Below are 25923 nucleotides of genomic sequence, written 5' to 3' on the forward strand. Positions count from 1 at the left end.
GTGTGGCTCTCCGTGCACAAAAGTGATCCGCATATAAACTCCCTCGTGCAGGTGAGAAGATGCAGTCGGCTACTGCACACATGACAGAGGGGGCGTGCGTTAGTCTCGGCTCTCATCAACCAGGATGGAGATCAGCATCAGCAGAGAGGAAGAATAATGCAATCGGGAAATTGGATACAACTAGATTGGGAGGAAAATTGGGAAAAAAATCTTTTCTACAACCAGGTTGGGAATGTGACTGACCAGGAGAAGCAAATCATTACCTGCAATGGACAACCACTGGCTCATCTTTTCTTGCTCTTTTACTCCGTACCAGAGCAACAAAGTCCAGGAAGTCAGTTGAGTCATCGGGCACACCATGGTCAGGCCAGGCAACATATTGGATCTGAGTTAGTTCCCTGGTCTCCTCTGTCTGCATAAAAAAAAAGTGACTCATAAAACCACATTTAACCATCACAAGCAAACACTAAAATTTATTAAACCATTTATTAAAATTTAAATGAGCTGACTAACCTCAATGTAAGTGATGGTCATGTCACGGACCAAGAATGCAGAGTTTCCTTCCTCTGTTAAGCAGGAAACCTGGAAGCCACCATAATTTGAACTTTCTGAAGGGTTGGGCCAGTACTGATGACATTTCACCTAAACCAATGAACCAGAGTAAATATTAGAGAGTAGGAGACACAAAATGAATGAAGAACTGAGCCTTGTGGAACCCCAGTATCCTCAGAATTCTTTTCAGAATAAGACCTACCCTGCCTCGTTCCACCTGAGTGGTGAGCATGACCACCAAAGAGGAGCCCTGCTCCCATGTCATCTGCCAGAAGTCTGAGCACGTATTGGGCAAGGGGCCTTGGCAGGCGATATAGCGATTAATGATACTGGACGCAGGAATTTCCATCTAAAAACAATCACCAATTATAAAGAACCTTAGTAAACTCCATATAAGTTTCATATACAAATTCCATACTGATAGATATATATGAATAACATACATTTATGTAATTTGCATTTATGTAGTCATCAGTGCCTTTCAGGATGACACGCGTGGCATCGTCTAGAGAATAAACAGAAAGCAAGAAGTTAAAGTTTTCCCAGCCCAAGGCTTGTCATACAAAGAGTAGATGCTGTGGTACTCACATGGTGAAATGTCTCTGTAGCGGTTTCTGGAAACGTTTTGAGGTAATTTGGCACACAACATTGTCATACCAGGTCTCTTACGATAGAGGTGCTGTAAAAGGAAAGAAAAAATTTGGTTAATGAAGTCTCTATTGAGGCAGATGGGTTGACATAGGTTACATAAGTTCTTAAATACACTTCTAGTATATAGGTCGGCTCACTTCCTGGCCCTTACATTTTTGATTGTATTGATTGTATTATTGTAAATAATGACACATTTCACAGAACGTTGAATAAATAATTAAGCAATAGAACACGAGAGGGAGTGTGTTATAACACACGCGATAACACACGACCTCAAGTGTTCTATTGCTTTTATACAACAGTTTTTACAAAATAAAGAAAATAAATCAAAGAAGCCCTAAATTTCATATTAAATATGCTTTAATATTGACAATACCTTCCGCCAAAAATGAGCACCACAACGAATATAAAGTTTAACACTACAAAGCAGACATCCCAAGTTGCAAAAACTCATTTTAGGGAGGTAAGAACAACAAGAAGAAGAAGGCAAGAACCTCCGAAGGGAAAAAAAAGAAATAAAAAACCTCTCACACACACCAAAGGATATGGGTGATAACAGAACTCTTAGGAGCTGCTAACTGGGCTATTAAGCTAACTGTTCGCGTTACAAACACATTAAAGTTCCCTATATAGTGCACTAGATTGTGTATCAGATCGTGGATTTATGTTCCCTACATAGTGCACTAGATTGTGTATCAGATCGCGGATTTATGTTCCCTACATAGTGCACTAGATTGTGTATCAGATCGCGGATTTATGTTCCCTACATAGTGCACTAGATTGTGTATCAGATCGTGGATTTATGTTCCCTACATAGTGCACTAGATTGTGTATCAGATCGCGGATTTATGTTCCCTACATAGTGCACTAGATTGTGTATCAGATCGCGGATTTATGTTTCCTACATAGTGCACTAGATTGTGTATCAGATCGCGGATTTATGTTCCCTACATAGTGCACTAGATTGTATATCAGATAATGGATTTAAAACGCGATCGGGAATAAGGTCTGTGTCGCCTGCATGCGCGTTTGTGTGCATGAAGCTTGTCGTTACTGGCAACGCGTCAGCGGAGTAATACAGTTGTGGTGTGAAAAGGCCGTGCTGTTATCACGAATATCAGCACGGTTAGAATGCTTCTCAACCAATCAGATTGTAAGGTCGGAACTAACTGTTGTATAACATTGAATAAATACTGTTTACTGTTTGTACATTCTATGCACATACAGATTAACAAATCATCCCAATATCAAAGAGGAAACAATAAGTGGTGATGTTAATGTGCCACAGATGTGCCACCAGAATGGCCAACACGTCACCAACCCAGCTAGATGTCAACACAAACACAATTAGCCATATTTAAGAAAGAAGGTAGGAAAGATCAGACGGGATCTCTTCCCGCTTCAATAAGCATCTCTGGGTCTGTTTCAGGTGCCTGCACAAGTGAAGGGAGTCACATAGAGCTTAGCGTTGATGTCTGTACACAATACGGCTCTGTGTGGGAACCCAACATTTGCAGGTGATAAGAAGTGGCCAAAGATTGGACACATGTCAGAGGAGGCATGTGGTGATCCAGCTCTTCTTGATCACATCTGGTGTTGTGCAACCAGCAGTGGATTACTAGATTGGGAGATAAAAAGGGAAAAAACACAGAAAAAAGGCGAGCCACAAGTGGTGGAGGAATACAGTGTGGTCTGCCATTGGCCGATGTAAAGAATCAAAGCTTCATGAATTAAAAAAGGCAGGGTGTCCAGGGTGGAGGTTGTGGGGTGAATTGTGCCAGTTGAGCAAGGCCAGTCAGTAGGAACAAAATTGACATCCCAAAGGTGTTCAGGCAGGTAGTAGTCAGGGCTTTGTGCAGGCTACTGAATTTCCTGCCATAGTAAATGCTTCAAGTCAACAAGTCTCACAATATTCTTTTAGATTATGTGCACAGAGGCACATTCAGGCAAAAACAGAAAAAGGCCCTTCCCTCAACTGTTGAAAGTATATAATTTGTTTTAAGAACCGACTTAACACATTAGCAGTAAATGGGACTAAAACAGTACATAATAACACTTATTGTGTACTTGGTTTCCTCGAATACTCACATCAAACTGGGTAAGCAGAGCACCAGTGCTGAGACCTTCTTTCAAGTGCTGCATAGAGTCTCTCCAGGCATCCTGATCCAGCTGAGACGCCTCTGAAGGTGTTTTAGCTGGGATGTACTGGAAGTCGGGTTCCATCTCCAGCTTATCCTCTACCACATTGTAGATCGCTACAAAGGAACAGAGCCCAAATTAAAAATATTATAGAGGACTTGGCGTTATTTGTACCTGTATTTGAAGATTTATATGCTGATATGTGGATAAAGAGATATGTGACATTCTGAAGTGGGCAAATACTTTTGCACAGCACTGTAGTTTCAGAACACTTCCATAATTTCTTCTGTTTTTTAATCTCATGTTTTAGATCATCAGACTACTTTTAATATTACACAAAGACCCAAGTCAACACAAAATATTTTCAATTAATAATTAAAAAGACCAACCTGGCCTTGAGTAAATCAACCTAAATCAACCAGTTAACCAAATTCTGGACAATGACAATTTTAAGACAATGATCCAAAGCACACAAGCAACTCCACCTCTGAAGTCCTGACTTGAATCCCATTGAGTTGCTGTGACAAAACCTTAAATGAGCAGTTCATGTGTGAAAATGTAGCCGAATTAAAACAATTCTGCCACACAGTTATCGTTCGATTGCTGTTGTTACTGCCAAGGGTGGCGCAAGGACTTGTTAGGTTTAGAAGGACAATTACTTTTTCACATGCATGATATAGGTTTTGTAGACATAGAAGATATAGGTATATATAGCGTACTCAATTCGTCTTTCACTGCTGGAGACTCCGGTCGTGTCTGAGGAGGGTTACCTGCCTCACGCTCCCTCTGTCATGTGCAAAGTCCTAACCCTTCTTATTCGCCCTCACTTTCAGTGAATTCACGTGTGAGGTCAGAATTTGCGGCGGGGAGCCACGCCCTGATCTCCGGGCTCTGACACTTCCTGTACAGACGCCTCAGGCTACTAACCAGTGTCCTTGCACAGTGTCGAAGACCCCACCCACTTTTTGGTTCGGTCTTTTCCCACCTGGAAAACGTAATGGCCAATTTTGTCTGCTGCAGGCATTGCCAATTATGACCGCTGAGGGGGCGCCCAGTCGACCAGTAGCAGTGCTGAGTTTCAGACTCGGGGAGCTCAGAATCCCAGCACTGGTGTGCTAGCGGATTATCCCGCTACGCCACCTGGGCGCTCAAGGAAAGAATAATACTTTAATAAATGAAACGATTATTTAAAAGCTGCACTTTGTGTTTACTTATATTAAAATGAGTTGATAGATTTGAAACAAGTAAATGTGACCAGTTAGCAAAAATAGAACCCCACCCACATAATCCGGGCATCCCACCCTAGCAGAAACATGTCTGCTGCAGGCACTGACAATTATGCCATTATTGCACATTCAGAACAAAGAGATAAAAATATGTGGTGTCTAAGTGGCATCAGCAGTGTGCAATGAATCTCCAGTCCAAGGCTCGGTGTGTTGCCACTGGCCTGGCTGAGCAATCAACAGGCACAACTGGCCATGTCTGAGAAACGGAAGGCCATATGGGGTGAAGCCTTCTTGCTACTGCAACAGTGACTCTTACTCTTTTGTTTAAGGTGCCAGTATGAGTAGTGAAGATATACAGAGAGGGTAGCATGGGCCTCGTGCCAAGGCTCTTAGTGAAAATCAGCCCAAAGCTTCACATGTATGAAAGGAGAAGTGTCCCTACCTGAAGTGCTTTTTTTTTAGCTAGAAAGGGGTGCCAGGCAACTGACAAAAGTGCTGTCAGTGTGGAAAGGGATTTGTTTGGTAAAAATAAATCAAGCTATTTGGAAGCAGGAGTCGTTATTAGGGTTTAAATGTCATCCCGTGTATCATGAGGCAAGACGTTTGGATATATGACCCACTCCTGCACCCAGCCTTTTTTCAAACCACTCTGAGACAAGTTAACACTATTATACACTGACTAACACCCTGCGTCTGTACTGCTCAGTTTACTTAGAGAGCATGTAAATAAAGTCAGCAGACGGAAGAATAAAATGGCAATCCTAAAACAAGCAGATGAAGATCCATGCACATTTCACATGTAAACCAATTACTGATAGTAACTGCCAACAGTGCACTTTTAGATTACCACAATGTAAATGTAGAATAGATTATATAGATTAGACTCCTAAATTAGAAGATATACTTTATTTGTCATATATACAGTGTATCACAAAAGTGAGTACACCCCTCACATTTCTGCAAATATTTCATTATATCTTTTCATGGGACAACACTATAGACATGAAACTTGGATATAACTTAGAGTAGTCAGTGTACAACTTGTATAGCAGTGTAGATTTACTGTCTTCTGAAAATAACTCAACACACAGCCATTAATGTCTAAATGGCTGGCAACATAAGTGAGTACACCCCACAGTGAACCAAAATGTCCAAATTGTGCCCAAAGTGTCAATATTTTGTGTGACCACCATTATTATCCAGCACTGCCTTAACCCTCCTGGGCATGGAATTCACCAGAGCTGCACAGGTTGCTACTGGAATCCTCTTCCACTCCTCCATGATGACATCATGGAGCTGGTGGATGTTAGACACCTTGAACTCCTCCACCTTCCACTTGAGGATGCGCCACAGGTGCTCAATTGGGTTTAGTCCATCACCTTTACCTTCAGCTTCCTCAGCAAGGCAGTTGTCATCTTGGAGGTTGTGTTTGGGGTCGTTATCCTGTTGGAAAACTGCCATGAGGCCCAGTTTTCGAAGGGAGGGGATCATGCTCTGTTTCAGAATGTCACAGTACATGTTGGAATTCATGTTTCCCTCAATGAACTGCAGCTCCCCAGTGCCAGCAACACTCATGCAGCCCAAGACCATGATGCTACCACCACCATGCTTGACTGTAGGCAAGATACAGTTGTCTTGGTACTTCTCACCAGGGCACCGCCACACATGCTGGACACCATCTGAGCCAAACAAGTTTATCTTGGTCTCGTCAGACCACAGGGCATTCCAGTAATCCATGTTCTTGGACTGCTTGCCTTCAGCAAACTGTTTGCGAGCTTTCTTGTGCGTCAGCTTCCTTCTGGGATGACGACCATGCAGACCGAGTTGATGCAGTGTGCGGCGTATGGTCTGAGCACTGACAGGCTGACCTCCCACGTCTTCAACCTCTGCAGCAATGCTGGCAGCACTCATGTGTCTATTTTTTAAAGCCAACCTCTGGATATGACGCCGAACACGTGGACTCAACTTCTTTGGTCGACCCTGGCGAAGCCTGTTCCGAGTGGAACCTGTCCTGGAAAACCGCTGTATGACCTTGGCCACCATGCTGTAGCTCAGTTTCAGGGTGTTAGCAATCTTCTTATAGCCCAGGCCATCTTTGTGGAGAGCAACAATTCTATTTCTCACATCCTCAGAGAGTTCTTTGCCATGAGGTGCCATGTTGAATATCCAGTGGCCAGTATGAGAGAATTGTACCCAAAACACCAAATTTAACAGCCCTGCTCCCCATTTACACCTGGGGCCTTGACACCAGGGAGGGACAACGACACATTTGGGCACAATTTGGACATGTTCACTGTGGGGTGTACTCACTTATGTTGCCAGCTATTTAGACATTAATGGCTGTGTGTTGAGTTATTTTCAGAAGACAGTAAATCTACACTGCTATACAAGCTGTACACTGACTACTCTAAGTTATATCCAAGTTTCATGTCTATAGTGTTGTCCCATGAAAAGATATAATGAAATATTTGCAGAAATGTGAGGGGTGTACTCACTTTTGTGATACACTGTACATATACAGTTGTACAGTACAATGAAATTCTTTCTTCGCATATCCCAGATTGTTTTGGAAGCTGGGGTCAGAGCGCAGGGTCAGCCATCGTACGGTGCCCCTGGAGCAGACAGGGTTAAGGGCCTTGCTCAAGGACCCAACAGTGGCTGCATAGCAGAGCCTGGATTTAAACTGCCAATCTTCCGGTTGATAGCCCAAAGCTCTACCCACTAGGCTACCACTGTCCCTTCAACTTTATTGTCATTACACATGTACAAGTACAAGGCAACGAAATGCAGTTTAGCATCTGGAAGTGCAGGATGTACAGTATCTACGATATAAATTAATTACAGTATACGGCCAGTGGTATGGACAAGATATACAGGTCAATATATTATTGAATGTACTATAAACATGATATACAGATGGGTGTGCCATAGACATAATATACAGATTAAGGTGCTTTGAACATAATAGACGGATTATATCAGGTCTTACCATTGGGCCTGACCAGCAGGATGAGCTCCCCAGAGTGGCTTTCACAGCTAGCCTTGATGAACATGACTACCTGGTCATGAGTGTGCTCTGAAATATCACGACCGTTTATCAGAACAACCTGATCTCCCTCGTTCAGTCGGGGTACACACAAATCAGCCTGCAGAGATGAAAAGAAGAAAAAAACCTTTCAACAATAAAGCAATGGTTGCAATGCTAAAAATTGCTTCCAGTCTAGCCATTTCCATCTCCCCTCTATTCATGTCTTGCTGGTTACATAGCACTTTTGCCTCCAACTTTCAGTGTATATTTACATGTGATTCTATGTGGCTGTGTCTAAAACCGCTGGCATTAATGTTTTTCTTACCTAGAAACGTTTTTAAAAAAGTTTATTGTTTTTTCATCATCTGAACAAGTAGAAAGCATATTACGAAGCTCGAAACATTAACTTAATCCAAAAAATCCATATAATCAGACTGGGTCCAAATCAGACGATTACTGGTAAGTTTTGTCTTTTAGTACACTGCATTAGACATCACTTACCAGACATTAACAATAGTATTTAGAAGGTCTTTATAGTAACCAGCAAGTCAGTTTTGTTTTCAGACCTAAAAGCACTCAGGTCAGAGGGTATTTTACCTTTCAGCCTGCTGTTAATTTTAAGTAAAGCTTAATCAAAATCCAAATATATTTCGTAACAATAAAATGCTAAAAGTATCACTAATACTTACAGATGTTCCTGGTGCCACTCGAGACACAATAACAGGCATCTTCTGATCAGAACCTCCCTAAACATGAAAGCAGAACATAATTAACAAGAAGTGCATGCAGGAATTTGTTTATTATTCAATAAAGCATAATTTTTATTTATTTATTTATTAATTTATTTTAGCATTTTTCTCCCAATCTAGTCATATCCAACTCCACAGTCGTTTCTTCTTTCTCTGCTGCAGACTTCCACCTTGACCAAGGACAGTTGCGACTGCTTTTCACAGACAGTATTGTCGCATCTGATTGGCTAGCATGCTAACACCCAAACGCCTCACTTGTCTATTTCTAACCTTTTATTAATCTTACCGTCACATTAAATCCAAATCTTCCATTTTCATCTGGCTTCATCTTAATCAGAACAAGATTATCATGAGGGATTACGCCATTGATCTGAAAAAGAAATAACATCACGCTAATGTTTTAGTGATCAACAGGGGTGCAGAGTACCTGAAAGACAAAAACTAAAGAAAATGTTTCACACACACACTTGGTGTGTTGGAAAACCTAGTGAGCTCTCTACATAGACAGCATTTTACGTCATCCTACACGCGCTCCTGAGAAAAAGACTTCGAATTCTTAGATACCTTAAAATGCTGTCTAGAATAGTACCTTAAATTTGAACGGTATTTTGACTGAATAATGTGGGAGCATCCGATGCTTCCTTAGTGGTGAAGGCAGTCCCAGCATTCAGTTCGGCACAACTTTTCTCACAAAAAATATGGCGGACGAATGCAGAGCAACGAATGTGTTATTTTGAAATGTAAATAAATGATCATTGATTTTTAATTTGCATAAACGTGTACAAGTGTACGTTTACGGTACACAGAGGAAGATGTTAATTGACATGCTAGCATGTTGTGCCACCTAATCCTATTAGTTTCAATGGCATGAGGCTAACTGTGTTAGCTTAGTAAATGAAAACCGATGAAATTGCTGTAATCGCTGTCTAAGTAGCACGTCCGAATAACCTGACTTTTAAGTGAATGACTTATTAGAATCCTCTCTACTTAGGAGCAGCTGCCTATGTAGACAGTAGACAGCAAAATAGCTCACTAGGTTTTTGAACAGACCCTCTGCTGCTTTAAACACTTTCTCATCTGTTCTCCGTACCAGAACAGTCATTCCATCATGACACTGCATTCCTCAATCACATACAAATGACATGTACACTATAGAGCCAAAAGTATTTGGACACTTAGCCGCTCAGGTGGTGCAGCGGTAAAATACGCTAGCACACCAGAGCTGGGTTTTCAAATACATCAAATAAAATCTCAGCTCTGCCATCTGGCTGGGTGGCTGCATGAACAACGATTGGCTGTTGTTCATAGGGTTAGGGGCAAGCCGGATCATGGGTCCTCATAACTGGTGCGATTGCGACCCCTGCTGACTGATTGATGGCGCCTGCACAAGGCTGAGGAATAATGCTGATCAGGGTGTGGCTCTCCATGCACAGTGCTGATCGGTATAAATGAACTCAACTTGTGCAGGTGAAAAATGCAGTCTGTACTGAGCACGTGTCTGAGGGGGCGTGTGTCAGTTGAGAAGCATCCTCAGTCAGTGGTGGAGGGTTGAATCAGTGGAAGAGCAATCAGGGTTATTGGACACGACTAGATAAGGGGAGAAAATTGGAGGAAAAAGGTTGGAAAAATAGAAAATAATAATAAAAAAAAAAAGTATGTGGACACCTCTAATAATGAAATTAAGTATTTCAGCAGAACTGTTACAATAAAATCAATAAAACAATATGTGACGACAGTTTAAGAAAAAAAAAAAATTGTTGTTCCAGTATGAATATGTAATGCTCTTTTACTCATGGGTAGAGGTATTTACAGTAAACAAAGAAGAAATCACAGTAGGCAAAGCTGACTGACAATGAAGTGTTGTCTGACTGAAAATGACAACACTTTTATTTAATGGTGCCAACAAGGACTTGAAGTCAGTGTGTCAGCAATTGGACTTGATGCTATCATAGCACTTCTGACATACCATGGTCTTGTCTGTTGCCACAGGGATGTCATACATCTCACTGATGTGGTTGTCAAGCTCCTGTTGAGAGTGGGAGAGAATAAGCTGGCTCAGGTTCTTCCTGGACTGCTTGGGCGGCAGAGCTGGAGGTGGCCCATCCATACCTTCTGGAGACCTACAAAACAGACGGGCAAAAACGGTGTAATTTATTAACTGTGTTCTGATCTTTCATTTAGCTTTTGAGATGTACCAGGCCTGAGTGGGTTTATTTCCACTCCCGCACAGTCAGAGGATTCAGCCCACGTGAGAACGTTAGCAGCACGGTCCATACGCTCATTGAATTACTCAACATTGTTACAAACCCAACTGTCACTTAACTTTTGCACCAAGTACGACTGTCATGAAGTACAAAAGAAAGATGGATTAACTGCTTCGTGGTGGAAAAAAGGCTCATGCAAGGAAAATATCTGCCAGGATCATCAGGCTCGAGTATAAAACATTTAAAACAGAGCACAAAAGAACACGGCATGTTTTCCACAAGCCAAAGCAACATGCCGACACTGAGCCGTAAAAACATGCTTTACAACAGATCTGAGTGTGTTTAGTTTTCATTTAAGACTGTTTAATAACAGTTACAGAGGGTGTGAAAAGTAATTGCACACCACAGACCAAACAGAACAGACGTTTTCCACACAGTTGTAAAAACAGCCACAAAGAGGCGGCAGCATAAAATCTGGCTTTGTTTTTGACCACAGGCAGTGAACATGTTTGCTTCAAACTCAAATTGCAAAGCTTTCAAATAAACACTCCAAACTGGGAGATTTTGACTTTCCAAATATAAGAAGTCACTTTGAAACAACACTGAAATATTTTCAAACAACAACTCAAGCTGAACTGCTCTTTAAGCTCAGCGTTTCTCTTCCTCAAGGGATTTGGTAGTCTAGTGGGTAGAGCTTTGGGCTGTCAATTGAAAGGTTGAGAGATCAAACCCCAGCTCTGCCATGCAGCCACTGTTGGGCCCTTGAGAAGGTCCTTAACCCTCTTAGCTCCATGGGTGCCGTGCAATGGCTGACCCTGTACTCTGACCCCAGCTTCCAAACAAGCTGGAATATACGTAAAAATAAATGTGTTGTACTGTACACCTGTATACAGGTCCTTCTCAAAAAATTAGCATATTGTGATAAAGTTAATTATTTTCCATAATGTAATGATAAAAATTAAACTTTCATATATTTTAGATTCATTGCACACCAACTGAAATATTTCAGGTCTTTTATTGTTTTAATACTGATGATTTTGGCATACAGCTCATGAAAACCCAAAATTCCTATCTCAAAAAATTAGCATATTTCATCCGACCAATAAAAGAAAAGTGTTTTTAATACAAAAAAAGTCAACCTTCAAATAATTATGTTCAGTTATGCACTCAATACTTGGTCGGGAATCCTTTTGCAGAAATGACTGCTTCAATGCGGCGTGGCATGGAGGCAATCAGCCTGTGGCACTGCTGAGGTGTTATGGAGGCCCAGGATGCTTCGATAGCGGCCTTAAGCTCATCCAGAGTGTTGGGTCTTGTGTCTCTCAACTTTCTCTTCACAATATCCCACAGATTCTCTATGGGGTTCAGGTCAGGAGAGTTGGCAGGCCAATTGAGCACAGTAATACCATGGTCAGTAAACCATTCACCAGTGGTTTTGGCACTGTGAGCAGGTGCCAGGTCGTGCTGAAAAATGAAATCTTCATCTCCATAAAGCTTTTCAGCAGATGGAAGCATGAAGTGCTCCAAAATCTCCTGATAGCTAGCTGCATTGACCCTGCCCTTGATAAAACACAGTGGACCAACACCAGCAGCTGACATGGCACCCCAGACCATCACTGACTGTGGGTACTTGACACTGGACTTCAGGCATTTTGGCATTTCCTTCTCCCCAGTCTTCCTCCAGACTCTGGCACCTTGATTTCCGAATGACATGCAAAATTTGCTTTAATCCGAAAACAGTACTTTGGACCACTGAGCAACAGTCCAGTGCTGCTGTTTCTGGTTCAAAAGTGGCTTGACCTGGGGAATGCGGCACCTGTAGCCCATTTCCTGCACACGCCTGTGCACGGTGGCTCTGGATGTTTCTACTCCAGACTCAGTCCACTGCTTCCGCAGGTCCCCCAAGGTCTGGAATCGGCCCTTCTCCACAATCTTCCTCAGGGTCCGGTCACCTCTTCTCGTTGTGCAGCGTTTTCTGCCACACTTTTTCCTTCCCACAGACTTCCCACTGAGGTGCCTTGATACAGCACTTTGGGAACAGCCTATTCGTTCAGAAATTTCTTTCTGTGTCTTACCCTCTTGCTTGAGGGTGTCAATGATGGCCTTCTGGACAGCAGTCAGGTCGGCAGTCTTACCCATGATTGCAGTTTTGAGTAATGAACCAGGCTGGGAGTTTTTAAAAGCCTCAGGAATCTTTTGCAGGTGTTTAGAGTTAATTCGTTGATTCAGATGATTAGGTTAATAGCTCGTTTAGAGAACCTTTTCATGATATGCTAATTTTTTGAGATAGGAATTTTGGGTTTTCATGAGCTGTATGCCAAAATCATCAGTATTAAAACAATAAAAGACCTGAAATATTTCAGTTGGTGTGCAATGAATCTAAAATATATGAAAGTTTAATTTTTATCATTACATTATGGAAAATAATGAACTTTATCACAATATGCTAATTTTTTGAGAAGGACCTGTATTTATATATGACAAATAAAGGCATTCTATTCTATTCGATTTTGGGGACTGTTTTTCTGCATTAGGCTGAAGTATTTGCACCCCCATTTAAATAAATGAATTCAGGTGGTTCCACCACTTTCTCTGCTAATTACATGCTTCCTACCTGATGGAAACAGTTCTGGCAAGGTAGATTCTGTTCCAGCATAACTGTTCCCCTTTTCAAAAGGTAAGACTGGTGTGGAGGACCTTGAGTGGCCTGCACAGAGCCCTGACCTCAAACCGACCGATTTAGAAATAATCCAAACATTGAATGCAAGCCAGGCCATCTCGTTCAACATTAGCACCTTTGCGTGCAAATTCTCACAGTTGGACTTTAAAATTCTGTGGAAATCCTTTTCAGAAAGACGTCTGTGTAGACATGACCAGCTATGTCTGGTTGGTGACTTTGGGTTGACTGAGGCTCTGAGGTGGATTGGCGTCCTGTCTGAGGTGTGTTACTGCACTGTGCCTAGTGTTTCCAGGGAAACTGACCCACAACAACCACGACTAGGATAAAGTGGTGATAAAATATGAAAATGAAATGAAAATAGCTGTTCCCCAATTCTGAGTATATGGACAATGTAGCATAATATGTCCTTTCCAAACTTCTGGCTAGCGCCTGCTCTGCATCTACACATCTGATCTCCTGACCTGTTTCAGTAGTTTCTATCAATTTTGTACATAGTGTGATTTATATGTAGTGTTATTTCAGAGTATTTTACAGTGTTCGTTGTTGAATATATAGAGTTTTAGTTGTTTGATTGTTCAACTGTTGTTTTTATTCATTTAGCGACTCCAGCCAGACATAACCTTGAAGCTATATGGCAAACATTGTCTATCAGTGATTGTGGGTGTGTTCGAAAACCTAGTGAGCTCTATAGATAGACAAAATTTTACATAATCCTTTGCACGCTCCCGAGAAGAAGGCTGTTTGAATTCTTAGATGCCTTAAAATGCTGCCTTATGAGGTGCCTTATTTTGAAGCGATACACTGCCTAAATAACAAGGGAGCGTCCGATGCTTTTATACTGGTAAAGGCTATCCCAGCATTCAGTGTGGCACAACTTTTCTCACAAAAATGACAAATATGGCAGACGAATGCTGAGCAACAAACAGTTATTTTCACATGTAAATAAATTCTCACTGATTTTTAAGCAAAAACTGTGTTAACATAATCACTGTAATCACTGTCTAAGTAGTGTGTCTGAATAACCTGCCCTATAAGCCGATGACTTATTAGAATCCTGTCTACTTAAGCCGCTGCCTATGTAGGCAGTAGACAGCAAGACAGCTCTCTAGGTTTTTGAACAGACCCTGTATCTTCATTTCTTTGTGTGTAAGATTTGCCACCTATGATCACTTAATGGCCTTTTCGTACCTTATTGCATCCTTAACATAACACCAGTAACATTACTAATGTAAATAAAGCCAAGCAAAGCATGATCAAATGAGTGAAATGTGTCATGTCAGTGTTTATAAAAAATGTGCTTGTAGTAGCTAATGAAACAACGTTGGTGAATTGAGGGGACCTTTGAAGCTACTAACACTCAAACATTTAAAGACGTATAATTTTAACCCCTGTTAAACAATATACGGGAGCTTTATTGCCCGCTTTTGCTAGATGGTAAACATCGCCAACTTTTATTTTTGGCTAACTTTTCCAAGCACTGTGTATAAAAAAAGAGCCATGACTAATCTGTTAACCCTGGTGCTACACTGAGCTAGCTGTCACTGTCAGAATAAAATTAAACAATCGAACAAATAAAACGCTAAATATAAACAACACAGTATCCAAAATGAATAGAAAATACCTAAACAGATGAGGAGATCAGATGTCTGGATGCGTAGCAGGCGCTACCCAGAGGTAAAAAGATGTGAAGCTCAGAAAGCTGACATACATAACACTACGTTGTAAAAGAGGTCCATATACAGTATTACAGCCATGGCATTTGTTTAATAAAAAATGGATGCTGAGGAAACTTACGGTGTGGAGTCCAGACTGATGCTGTTGGCTTGTGTTGAAAAGGCTGATTTGTGGTTGGTGAAAACAGGCAGGCTGGGTGAGGTGTGAATAACATGTTCCACTAGATAACCCACAGATGATGGCCGCGGCCGAGGCCCTTCTTGCACAAACAAAGAAGTTCTACTGTAGGGACGTAAAAAAACAACAGAATGAAAGCCGTTCACATAATATAGATCATAAATGAGACAAACTCTTTAATATTGTCCATTCTGTTGGATTGGGACGTCCAGAAAGCTTATGGTCAGGAGTCCATATAGTTCTCGCCACACAGTGTAGGTGTTCAGTTGTCCAAAAATCATGTGAATGTAACATTCTATGTGAAAGAAATGCCTTGTAATGTTCTGACAAAACCTAATGTCAGGAGTTAAAAGTCAGAAGTCAATAGTTAGGAGTCAGTAGTAAGGAGTCAGTCTAGAGTCAACATACAGAGAAGTTAGTAGTTTGAAGTAAGGAGTTTGTGGTTAGGAGTCAGGAGTCAGCAGTTAGAAGTAAAGAGTCAGTAAGTCAGCAGTTAGAAGTAAAGAGTCAGTAGTTAGAAGTCAGTTGTTAGATGTAAGTAGTTAGGAGTCACAAGCCAGTAGTTTGGTGTCAGTAGTTAAAGGTCAATAGGAATCAGTAACTAGGAGTCAGTAGTAAGGAGTCAGAAATCAGTAGATAGGAATCAGTAGTTAGGAGTGAAGAGTCAGTAGTTAGGAGTCAGTTGTTAGATGACAGTAGTTAACAGTTATGAGCCAGTAGTTAGGTGTCAGTAGTTAGAGGTCAATAGGAGTCAGTAACTAGGAGTCAGTAGTAAGGAGTCAGTTGTTAGACGACAGCAGTTAACAGTCATGAGCCAGTAGTTAGATGTCAGTAGTTAGAGGTCAATAGGAGTCAGTAACTAGGAGTCAGTAGTAAGGAGTTAGTTGTTAGATGACAGTAGTTAACAGTCATGAGCCAGTAGTTAGGAGTCAGTAGTTAGAGGTCAGAAGTCAATAGGAGTTAGTAGCTAGAAGTCAGTAGTAAGGAGTCAGAAATCAGTAGATAGGAATCAGTAGTTAGGAGTAGAGTCAGTAGTTAGGAGTCAGAAATCAGTACATAGGAATCAGTAGTTAGGAGTAAAGAGCTAGAAGTCAGTAGTAAGGAGTCAGAAATCAGTAGATATGAATCAATGGTTAGGAGTAAAGAGTCAGAAATCAGTAGATAGGAATCAGTAGTTAGGAGTAAAGAGTCAGTAGTTAGAAGTCAGAAATTAGTAGATTAGAATCAGTAGTTAGGAGTAAAGAGTCAAAAATCGTCATGAAGCAATAGTTAGGTGTCAGTGGTTAGAAGTCAATAGGAGTCAGTAGCTAGGAGTCAGCAGATAGGACTTAGTAGTTCAGAGGAGTCTGTAGTTGGGAGGAGTCAGTAGTTAGGTGTCAGTAGTAGCCCGAAGAAGCCTGGAGAAGGAAAATAAATCTCATGCTGACACATACTGGTTGGGGGTTCCAGGAGGCGAGCGGGTGGGCAGGCTGCGGGTTTCCAGCCTCTCTTCAGACATGGAGTTTCTGCTCACTGCCTCCCAATCGGTCACACCCATCAGCTTTCTAATCAAGGGCTTGCTGGGAGATCTGCATGAATACGACAGTCCCGTATCAATGCAAGCAAAACTAAAATTATGTTATATGGAGGTCTTAAGACCTCAACTTGTGAATACTGCACCAGGCAATAGAGTGAGTTATGGTCACTGTCTTGTGATATAATGCTTTTAATCATGCAAGTCATGAAAGCCATAATTCTGCAAACATCGCCAATCCATTGTAATCTCTCCCACCTCAAACATAGCCAATCATGTCTGTGTAGATGTCCAGTTCTATCTAGATTGTAAATACATTCCTTACATTAATCCACACATAGCATTACATTACCTGGCAAACACTCGGTCCTTGATTCCCTTCTCCTTGCCGTACTGCACTGATTGCGCTTCTGTCCTTCCGCTGTGAAGGAAGACGCACACAGTGTGAATACATTAATGTCTTAACATTTCTTTATATCACTCTGTTTCTTTGCACGTTTTCTCACAGCTTAATAAAGTCAAATTCCCATATTGCTCTCACATCCTCTGCCAGTTGCATGACACATACTTCTTCCTTATGTCCTTTTCCAGCTCCATTCACTGCTTTTTTTTCTATCAGCATGGTCAGATGCTTAAGACAATGGATATGGAATACAGAATCCCGGACGTGGAATTACTGTCTCACTGCTGTAACAGCGACTCCTACAGTCTGGGTGAGGTGCTGGCATGAGTAGAGCAGTTATACATAGATATGTGTTATGGCCAAAGAGGGCATCATGCAAGCAGCAGAGTCGTACCAGAGTGGCAGTACAGACCTCTTGACCCTTGCTGAATTTTACTCATCAATCTGCTCTTAATTCTGCAAAAAAAATCTAAATCTCTCATTCACAAAAGCTATATGCTTGGAATGTGTGTAGAACTCAATTGGTGTCCAGCTGCTGCAATCTGAATTGATTGGACAAAGCTTGGAAAAGCACATTCAGGTGTATAAGGACACACAATTCACAAAGCTGATCCGCATATGAACTCGTCTCGTGCAGGTAAAAAGATGCAGTCGGCTACTGCACATGTCTCGCTCTCCTCAATCAACAGTGGAGATCAGCATCGTAGAGAGGAAGCGCAATGCAATCGGGTAATTGGATACGACTAGATTGTGAGGAAAAATGGTTAGATCAGGGCGATTACAGTGGGGGAAATAAGTATTTGATCCCCTGCTGATTTTGTAAGTTTACCCCCTTACAAAGACTTGAACAGTCTATAATTTTTATGGAAGGTTTATTTTAACAGAGAGAGACAAATATCAAATATCAACAAAAAATACAGAAAAAAAACATTAAATAAAAGTTATAAATTAATTTGTATTTAATTAAGGGAAATAAGTATTTGATCCCCTACCAACCAGCAAGAATTCTGACCCCCACAGACCGGTTATGTGCCCATGAGGCACACAAATTAGTCCTGTCCCTGTATAAAAGACTCCTGTCACAGAATCAGTTTCTTCCGTTCAAATCTCTCGACCACCATGGGCAAGACCAAAGAGCTATCAAAGGACGTCAGGGACAAGATTGTAGACCTGCACAAGGCTGGAATGGGCTACAAGACCATCAGCAAGAAGCTTGGTGAGAAAGAGATCACTGTTGGCGCGATCATTCGAAAATGGAAGAAATACAAGATCACAGTCAATCACCCTCACTCTGGAGCTCCATGCAAGATCTTACCTGGTGGGGTAAGAATGATTCTGAGAAAGGTGAGGTCAGTCCAGAATTACACGGGAGGAGCTTGTCAATGATCTCAAGGGAGCTGGGAGCACAGTCACCAAGAAAACCATTAGTAACACACTTCGCCGTAATGGATTGAGATCCTGCAGTGCCCGCAAAGTCCCTTTGCTCAAGAAGGCTCATGTACAGGCCTGTCTGAAGTTTGCCAATGAACACCTGAATGATTCAGAGAAAGCTTGGGAGAATGTGATATGGTCAGATGAGACCAAAATTAAGCTCTTTGGCATCAACTCCACTCGCCGTGTTTGGAGGCAGAGAAATGCCCAGTGGGGATGGTGTTCTTGGGGTCATATCCAGCATTTCTCTGCTCCCAGCTCCCTTGAGATCATTGACAAGCTCCTCCCGTGTAATTCTGGACTGACCTCACCTTTCTCAGAATCATTCTTACCCCACCAGGTGAGATCTTGCATGGAGCTCCAGAGCGAGGGTGATTGACTGTGATCTTGTATTTCTTCCATTTTCGAATTATCGCACCAACAGTGGTCTCTTTCTCACCAAGCTTCTTGCTGATGGTCTTGTAGCCCATTCCAGCCTTGTGCAGGTCTACAATCTTGTCCCTGACGTCCTTTGATAGCTCTTTGGTCTTGCCCATGGTGGTCGAGAGATTTGAATGGAAGAAACTGATTCTGTGACAGGAGTCTTTTATACAGTGACAGGACTAATTTGTGTGCCTCATGGGCACATAACCGGTCTGTGGGGGTCAGAATTCTTGCTGGTTGGTAGGGGATCAAATACTTATTTCCCTTAATTAAATACAAATTAATTTATAACTTTTATTTAATGTTTTTTTTCTGGATTTTTTGTTGATATTCTGTCTCTCTCTGTTAAAATAAACCTTCCATAAAAATTATAGACTGTTCAAGTCTTTGTAAGGGGGTAAACTTACAAAATCAGCAGGGGATCAAATACTTATTTCCCCCACTGTATATAAAACAATATCTAAGGCTTTGAATGTCCCAGAAACACACTCAGAAATAGAAGAAGGTTTGACAACCTTCCTAAAGTTGGCTGTATGGCCAAATTAGACAACTGGGCAAGAACTGCCTTGGTCAGAGAGGTAAGACAGAACCCAATGTTTACTTTAAAAGAGTTCCAAAAGTCCTAAGCATGGGTGGGAGAACCTGGTGGAGAACCATTATTGCAGTCGTCATAAATCAGGTCTTTATGGCAGAGTGAAAAGACGGAAGCCACTGTTGAGTTCACTTGAAGTTCACTTAACGGCACATAATATAAGGACTCTTAGCAGTACAGCAAGCACTACATCAGGTGAAATAAAGGCACTGCACATCACTTAATACCATCCCCATGGTAAACTGGTGGTAGCTTCTGTTGGGAAGTGTTTTCTTACCAGTAGCGAAATCTGGACCCTAAGCTGAAGTAATGTGCAAAAAAGTTCTTCTCCGGTGGCACGGGCTGGTCCAGACGGAAGAAGGTGTGATGCTCCACACATGCTTTCCACAGATTCTTACAGGCTCTGTAGTTCACCATGTTGAAGCCCAGTAAAGTCTCTCGTGTCTCGTTCTGAAGCAACAAGGGACAGAAGATAATAGGAGAATTTAAGACGATGGAAAGTAAAATAAGTCATAATCATAGGGCTGAATTTCAAAGAGACACAAACTACTGGCATCTTTGTCTTTTCCTTTGTTTTACACTGTATAGCCAAAGTTATGTAAACACCCCTTATAATTATTGCATTTAAGGGTTTTAGTTTGGGAAAGGCCCTTTAATGTTCATAAAGAGAGGTACATGAAGACATGATTTACCAAGTTTAGTGTCAAGAAACTACACATAGCCCTGACCTTAATCCTGTTAAGCACCTTTGAGATGACTGGAATTTTAAATGTCCCTTTAACAGCAATGCCTGACCTCAGTGATGCTGTTTTAGTGAACACCAAAAAAAAAACACATGATTTTTCCACTCTCACCTGGTGTAAAACTCATTCTGATTCAACTAATTCTCCAACTATCTGGAGGGCCTTGCGTTTTACGTTTAGCAGAAGCAGTAGTCAAAATATATTTCTCAGTTTTTAACGGGTCTGAAAATTGCAGGTCTGCACATAAATGATGAATTATGATACTATGAGCCCTGCTTTCAGAGGAACTGCTGCAAAAAAAGTTGTCATGCATTATTCAGACTGCTTGGATGTTTTCAGGTTTCTGGATGTATTTGTTTTGGGGGTTGTTGTGCCAACACATGAATCTCTAGGTAAGTGCATCTGCAAAATGCATTCCCTGATCTTTATACTAAACGGGCTGTAAATAAGTATGCTCACTAGGTCTCGGCAAAGCTACATGGTGCTTATGTCGTTGCCAATTGTGTCTGTATGTAGATGCCCGACCAGTCAATAGCACCACTGGGGATTCAAATGATAGCGGGTTACTGTAATTTACCATTCTGCCACCTCAATTCAGTATTTTAACTGTACTTAATTTTTAAAATCCCCCATTTTCTCCCAATTTCCATTTCCAATTCTCAATTATAATCCCTTTGCCTCTTGTACCACCTCTATGCTGGCTAAGAAAGACTGCAGTATATTCTTTATATAAGCTTTATTATTTACATTTCCTTAATATAATGTAAATTTATTAGAATTATATGCTGATTAATATTCTTATGCATTTAAATAACTTAATTGCTCTATTAAAATAGATGAGCAGCTAGTCTGGTCTGAAAGTTGAATTAATCTGGCATGGCTGGTCCAAAGCTGCGTTCTCAGAGTTTGGGAATCTCAAAAAATCCAATGCAGTTTTGTAATAATACAAACAAACAAAATAATAATCCAACAACGTCAACCTTTAAACCTTAAAGTTAAAAAGCACTGTGATAATTTCTGCAGAAGTGCAGGTGCATCTACTTGTATGAGATTTGCTTCAGGTCTGTGACCTTGGACAGTCGGAAACTAGAAAGAGAAACTTACCACTTCTCTTCTCAGCTGGACGAAGAACTGCTTACATTTAAATGAGATCTTTACAATTTTCAACCTGTAAAATATGATAAAGATCAAACATATTACTGTGCATGCAAGGCATGAAATGCAAAGCACCAACAGAGCTGCACAACCTTCAGCTCCTGAGCTCCTGACTCAAAACAGAGCTCCTGACTCATAGCCAGGCTAAATATATTCTGCATTATGAGGATGGACACACACACACACGTGCCACAGAAGCACACACACAAACATGTGCCACAGAAGCACACACACACAAACATGTGCCACAGAAGCACACACACACAAACATGTGCCACAGAAGCACACACACACAAACATGTGCCACAGAAGCACACACACACAAACATGTGCCACATGCAAGCATAGACCCAATCACTACATTTACAGTATTGTTAAAAAAAAAAGCACACAAAAGTGAAATTCTATGCTGTGTGTCCAAAATTATATGGACACCCCTTCCAATCATTGAGTTCAGATTGTTTCATTTACATTAATGGCATTAAGCAGACGCTTTTATCCCAAGTGATATACAATTGTTACAGAATACAATTAAAGTAAGAGGCTAAACAGTAACAGTGGTGGGGCTTGAGTGGTGGGGTGTTGGGACATTCCACTGCCCTGCACAGAGCCCTGACCTTAACCCCATTCACAATTTTTGGGATCAATTAGAAGGCTATTTGTGATTCAGACCTTCTTGTCCAGCATGTGTCTGATCTCACAGATGTTCTTCTTAGCTCTCACTATAGAAATAGTTTATGGTCAGACATCCACTTCATTTTTTCTACTTTACTTTTCATTTATTGTTAAAGTCATGAGTGGATGGAATAAGTGCGTGACAGTTAGTAGTCATGAATGATTCGCTCTGTGTCTAGCGTCTCATCCGGGGATAAATTTAGCCGGCCTTTAAAGCATCTGTGTGTCATTTCAAAAACACAATTCTTAGAGTGACAAGACCAGCAGCCCCTCGAGCAAGCTGCCTCTGAAGACCTAGTGTATTCAGAGGAAATACATGTGTGTGTGTGTGTGTGTGTGTGTGTGTGTGTGTGTGTGTGTGTGTGTGTGTGTGTGTGTGTGTGTGTGTGTGTGTGATTCAGAAGGAAATTACCATTCATCCGGCATGGATTTATGTGTCATTCTATTAGTGTTCACAATTTAAACAACACAGCTTGCAGGAGGCCTGAGATTAGTGAGCACTGAGGAGCCACCAGAAAATAGTAGTGTACAGATCGGTGGGAGAGATTTAGGAACACTGCACGATCTATAATCTCAAGACAGATGATTTGCGTGCTTTTAAAGACAAATATTGAAAGCGCACCACTACTAATATGCTCAAACTAGGGTTGGGCGGTATATAAAAAATATCGATATATTCAATATCACTTTTTACTGATAATGACCACGTTAGTTATATCGAGTACGCCCAGGATACACAGGTTACCATCTGAGAACGTTTAAAACTGAACACAAAAGCTCAGCTTTCTTTCGTGGATGAGCGATAAAAACAAGTCAGAGAACGACTCTTTTCAAATGAGTTATTCATTGTAATCGAATCAGGGAGTTGTGCTCTTATGTATGGTAAAGATTCATTCGTTTTGGTCACTCTATTTCATTACGGTGAAGTGCATAAACGGCTCCATGGATCAGTGCAAATGAAAACATTTACAAAAAAGTGAATTTTATCCCTAAATGAACACCACACGGGTATAGATTTGGTCTCAGTTTAAAGAAGAAAAGCTCAGGTAAGCAGCAGTCATGATTTTATGCTGCTGTGTGGTTGATCTGGGTTGTGGTGCTGCTGTTTACCCTGCGCTCTCATTTTGCAATGACAGCAAAGAATCAAATATTGCACTTCTTCTGGATTTTTTTAATGCTAATTTCTTTGAAGTAAAATGTCAGTGGCCTGCCATTGTACGTTACAAGTTTACATTATATCGTATCGTATATCGCCACTTCTCAACAGCGTATCCAGATATGAGTTTTTAGTTAAAGCTCAAACTGTGCTGAGAAACATTTATCAGACATGTTTGTGCAACAGAAACAATATAGAGTGGTTGCAAAGTATTTATGAATACTGTAACATTGTTCATTTTTGCAATTTTACCTACTGAAAGTTTTGCACCTGTTTCTCATTACGAGCTCATGACCTGAGGCTTCAAACTTCAACCTACAACCCTGTATTAGCATTTCAGCCAAAGAAAAGGCTTTACTTACCACGGAAAGTAGTTGATTCGTACCCTGTTCTTGTAAATGCCTATTCCAGCTGACATGACCCCAATAAAAATTTCAGTGTTGCTTTGATCCTGCAATAATGAAAGAGAGGAAGAGCAAAAAGAGAAAAGACACAGAGCATTTAAATAACAGGTATGCAAACACAGCAAACAAAGAAGAAAAGATCTTACTGTGCTTAAGAGAATCGGCCATAAGGAATGGGATTACCTGTCTAAATCCAGGTGTGCAAAAAGACTTGTAGCTGTAATTGCTGCCAAAGGGGCATCTAAATACTTTTGTGAATATATTACAGTTTTTGATTTGTAATAAACGTTTGAAAAACTATAGATGTTTTCACTTCATCATTTTGGATGATTACTTCGTTATCAAGAATAGACTGATGGTAAAAATTTGAATATAATATTAGATCTCGAATTTATTACTGACTCTTCTGAGTCACATTGTTTACGATTCACAAAATAGTAGAATCCTTATAGGCTATAAAGTGATGTAAAGGTTTCATCATCAAGAGCTATTTTCAAATACAGTGGAAACTCAATTTTAACGGACCGCCATTTAACGGATTCTGGATTTAACAGACAAAATATGGAAAACCAAATGTCTGGTCTGATTGTTTAAAATTCCCGCGAGAGGCGTACCAAGACTAGTAGTTTAGCAATTGTCCACTAGTTGGCGCATGTCTCTCTGTTTACATGAGTGATAGGCTTTATTTTGTTGGGAGGCTCGCTTTGTTCTCGCTTTTTTCTTGGTGTTTTATGCTTAATTTTTCCAAGTCCTAGTGCTTAATTATGTACCAGAACTGCTCCAGTAGCCACCAGCAGTGCTTCAGACTCAGAATAATAGATACTCTGAGTCCCCACTATACGATCACAGTAAAAAAAAAAACATCTCCACCACCACAACACAAGGTAAATAAAATTCCTCCCCGGTAGCACAGTACACCGATTTTAATATCGATGATAAGCACTTTTGTGGACCTTAGCGCAGTGTTTTCACTCTGTCAGATTACAGACCACATTGTGGTTAAATCAGTCAGTAGGTATCCTATTAAGGGCCTGCTTAAGGGCCTAACATTGGCTGTTTGGCAGAGCTGAGTTTCAAACCTTTACCTACCACCTCGTAAAACTGATCAGAGATCTTGAGGTCTTTCATTGTAGTTTTAGATTTTATCAGCCTTTGTAACTGTCAAGTACTGTTCTCTTTAACCTGCACTTTAGAGCATTCTCAGCAGCTAATCAAACAATACTCACTATTGATCTATAGGTCTCTATAAGTGTACTTCAGACGCAGCTCAGGGCTAAGTCCACTTGCTTTCTGACTCCTTGTCTCTTCAGCTAATATGACTGACTGAATGTTGGATTTTACCACCTGCCCAGCTTCTCCCACTGTTCTTTCTGCTGGCGTTACTTCAGTCTGGTTTTCAGGAACTCAGACATAAATGTCGGCCGCTCTCTGGTTTGAGTTTTTTATTGGGTGTCGTGGCAGCATCTTGAGATTTTAGCTTGGCTGAAACATGGATCTTACCCTTGCATAGTGAAGCTCAACGCCGTACAGATCCAGCGTGCGAGCTGTATTCAGGTAATTCAACTCCGATTCAGCCGGGCTCAGTCCACTGTACACAACAAAGAAAAAATAAAGAAGCAAACATTAGACAGCATCTGGAAAAGAGACGTGCGACCCATAAAAAAGCTCTGCTTGTGTGTTTCTGGGTGGACATTAATTAGACTTGGAAGCACATACAGTGAATATAAAAAAAGTCTACACAGTCCTGTTAAAGTGTCAGGTTTTGTGATCAGACCAAGATAAATCATTTCAGATGTATTTCCACATTAAACGTGAACTAGAATCTGTGAATTGTGAAGAAAAAAAAAACTATATGAAATTCTAGTAGGACATTTGACTGACATTTACTTAGTTGCATCTTACAGTAAAACCCATAGCAGAGAGCTTACAAAGTATTAAATGTATCTCATTGTTAAAAAAGTAACAGTAAAGAGAGCAGTTACCAAGGATACCATTACACTTACCATAAAACACAGTGAAGATGCTTATTAACAAGTCAATAAAATATGGTACAACAGTAACAATACCATAAGAATTGGACATCCCCTCAGAACTGATGAAAAGACAAAAAGAAAACTGGTCTGGCAGACTGCCAAGAGGCCTAGAGCAACATTAAAGGAGCTGCATAAATTTCTGGCAAGTACTGGTTGTGTGCTACATGTGACAACAATCACCCGTATTCTTCATATGTCTGGGCTGTGGATTAGGGTGGCAGAACAAACATCCAAGTCTGACTAAAAGCATGTGGGAAATTGTGTTATGGTCTGTTGAGACCAAGATTAAACTTTTTGGCCATAATTCCAAAAGGC

At 40.9% G+C, this 25923-nt stretch overlaps 1 protein-coding gene across 1 annotated transcript in view; it reads right to left on the reverse strand.

The window, feature by feature from the left end:
* Positions 1–25923, reverse strand: part of ptpn4a (protein tyrosine phosphatase non-receptor type 4a) — an 84331-nt gene that overhangs the window by 7418 nt on the left and 50990 nt on the right. Inside the window, exons 9-25 of the mRNA XM_063005451.1 lie at positions 25076–25163; positions 23534–23622; positions 21290–21353; positions 19720–19892; positions 16946–17014; positions 16514–16648; positions 15024–15185; positions 10312–10465; positions 8632–8715; positions 8286–8342; positions 7558–7714; positions 3292–3458; positions 1141–1231; positions 996–1057; positions 755–901; positions 514–642; positions 264–412 (exon numbers count right to left, since the gene is read on the reverse strand). Of these exons, the coding sequence (XP_062861521.1) occupies positions 264–412; positions 514–642; positions 755–901; positions 996–1057; positions 1141–1231; positions 3292–3458; positions 7558–7714; positions 8286–8342; positions 8632–8715; positions 10312–10465; positions 15024–15185; positions 16514–16648; positions 16946–17014; positions 19720–19892; positions 21290–21353; positions 23534–23622; positions 25076–25163 (1977 nt within the window). The remainder of the gene's footprint in view (positions 1–263; positions 413–513; positions 643–754; positions 902–995; positions 1058–1140; positions 1232–3291; positions 3459–7557; positions 7715–8285; positions 8343–8631; positions 8716–10311; positions 10466–15023; positions 15186–16513; positions 16649–16945; positions 17015–19719; positions 19893–21289; positions 21354–23533; positions 23623–25075; positions 25164–25923) is intronic.

This window comes from Trichomycterus rosablanca, chromosome 12 (assembly GCF_030014385.1).
Source record: "Trichomycterus rosablanca isolate fTriRos1 chromosome 12, fTriRos1.hap1, whole genome shotgun sequence".
In the NCBI taxonomy this organism is placed as follows: Eukaryota; Metazoa; Chordata; class Actinopteri; order Siluriformes; family Trichomycteridae; genus Trichomycterus; species Trichomycterus rosablanca.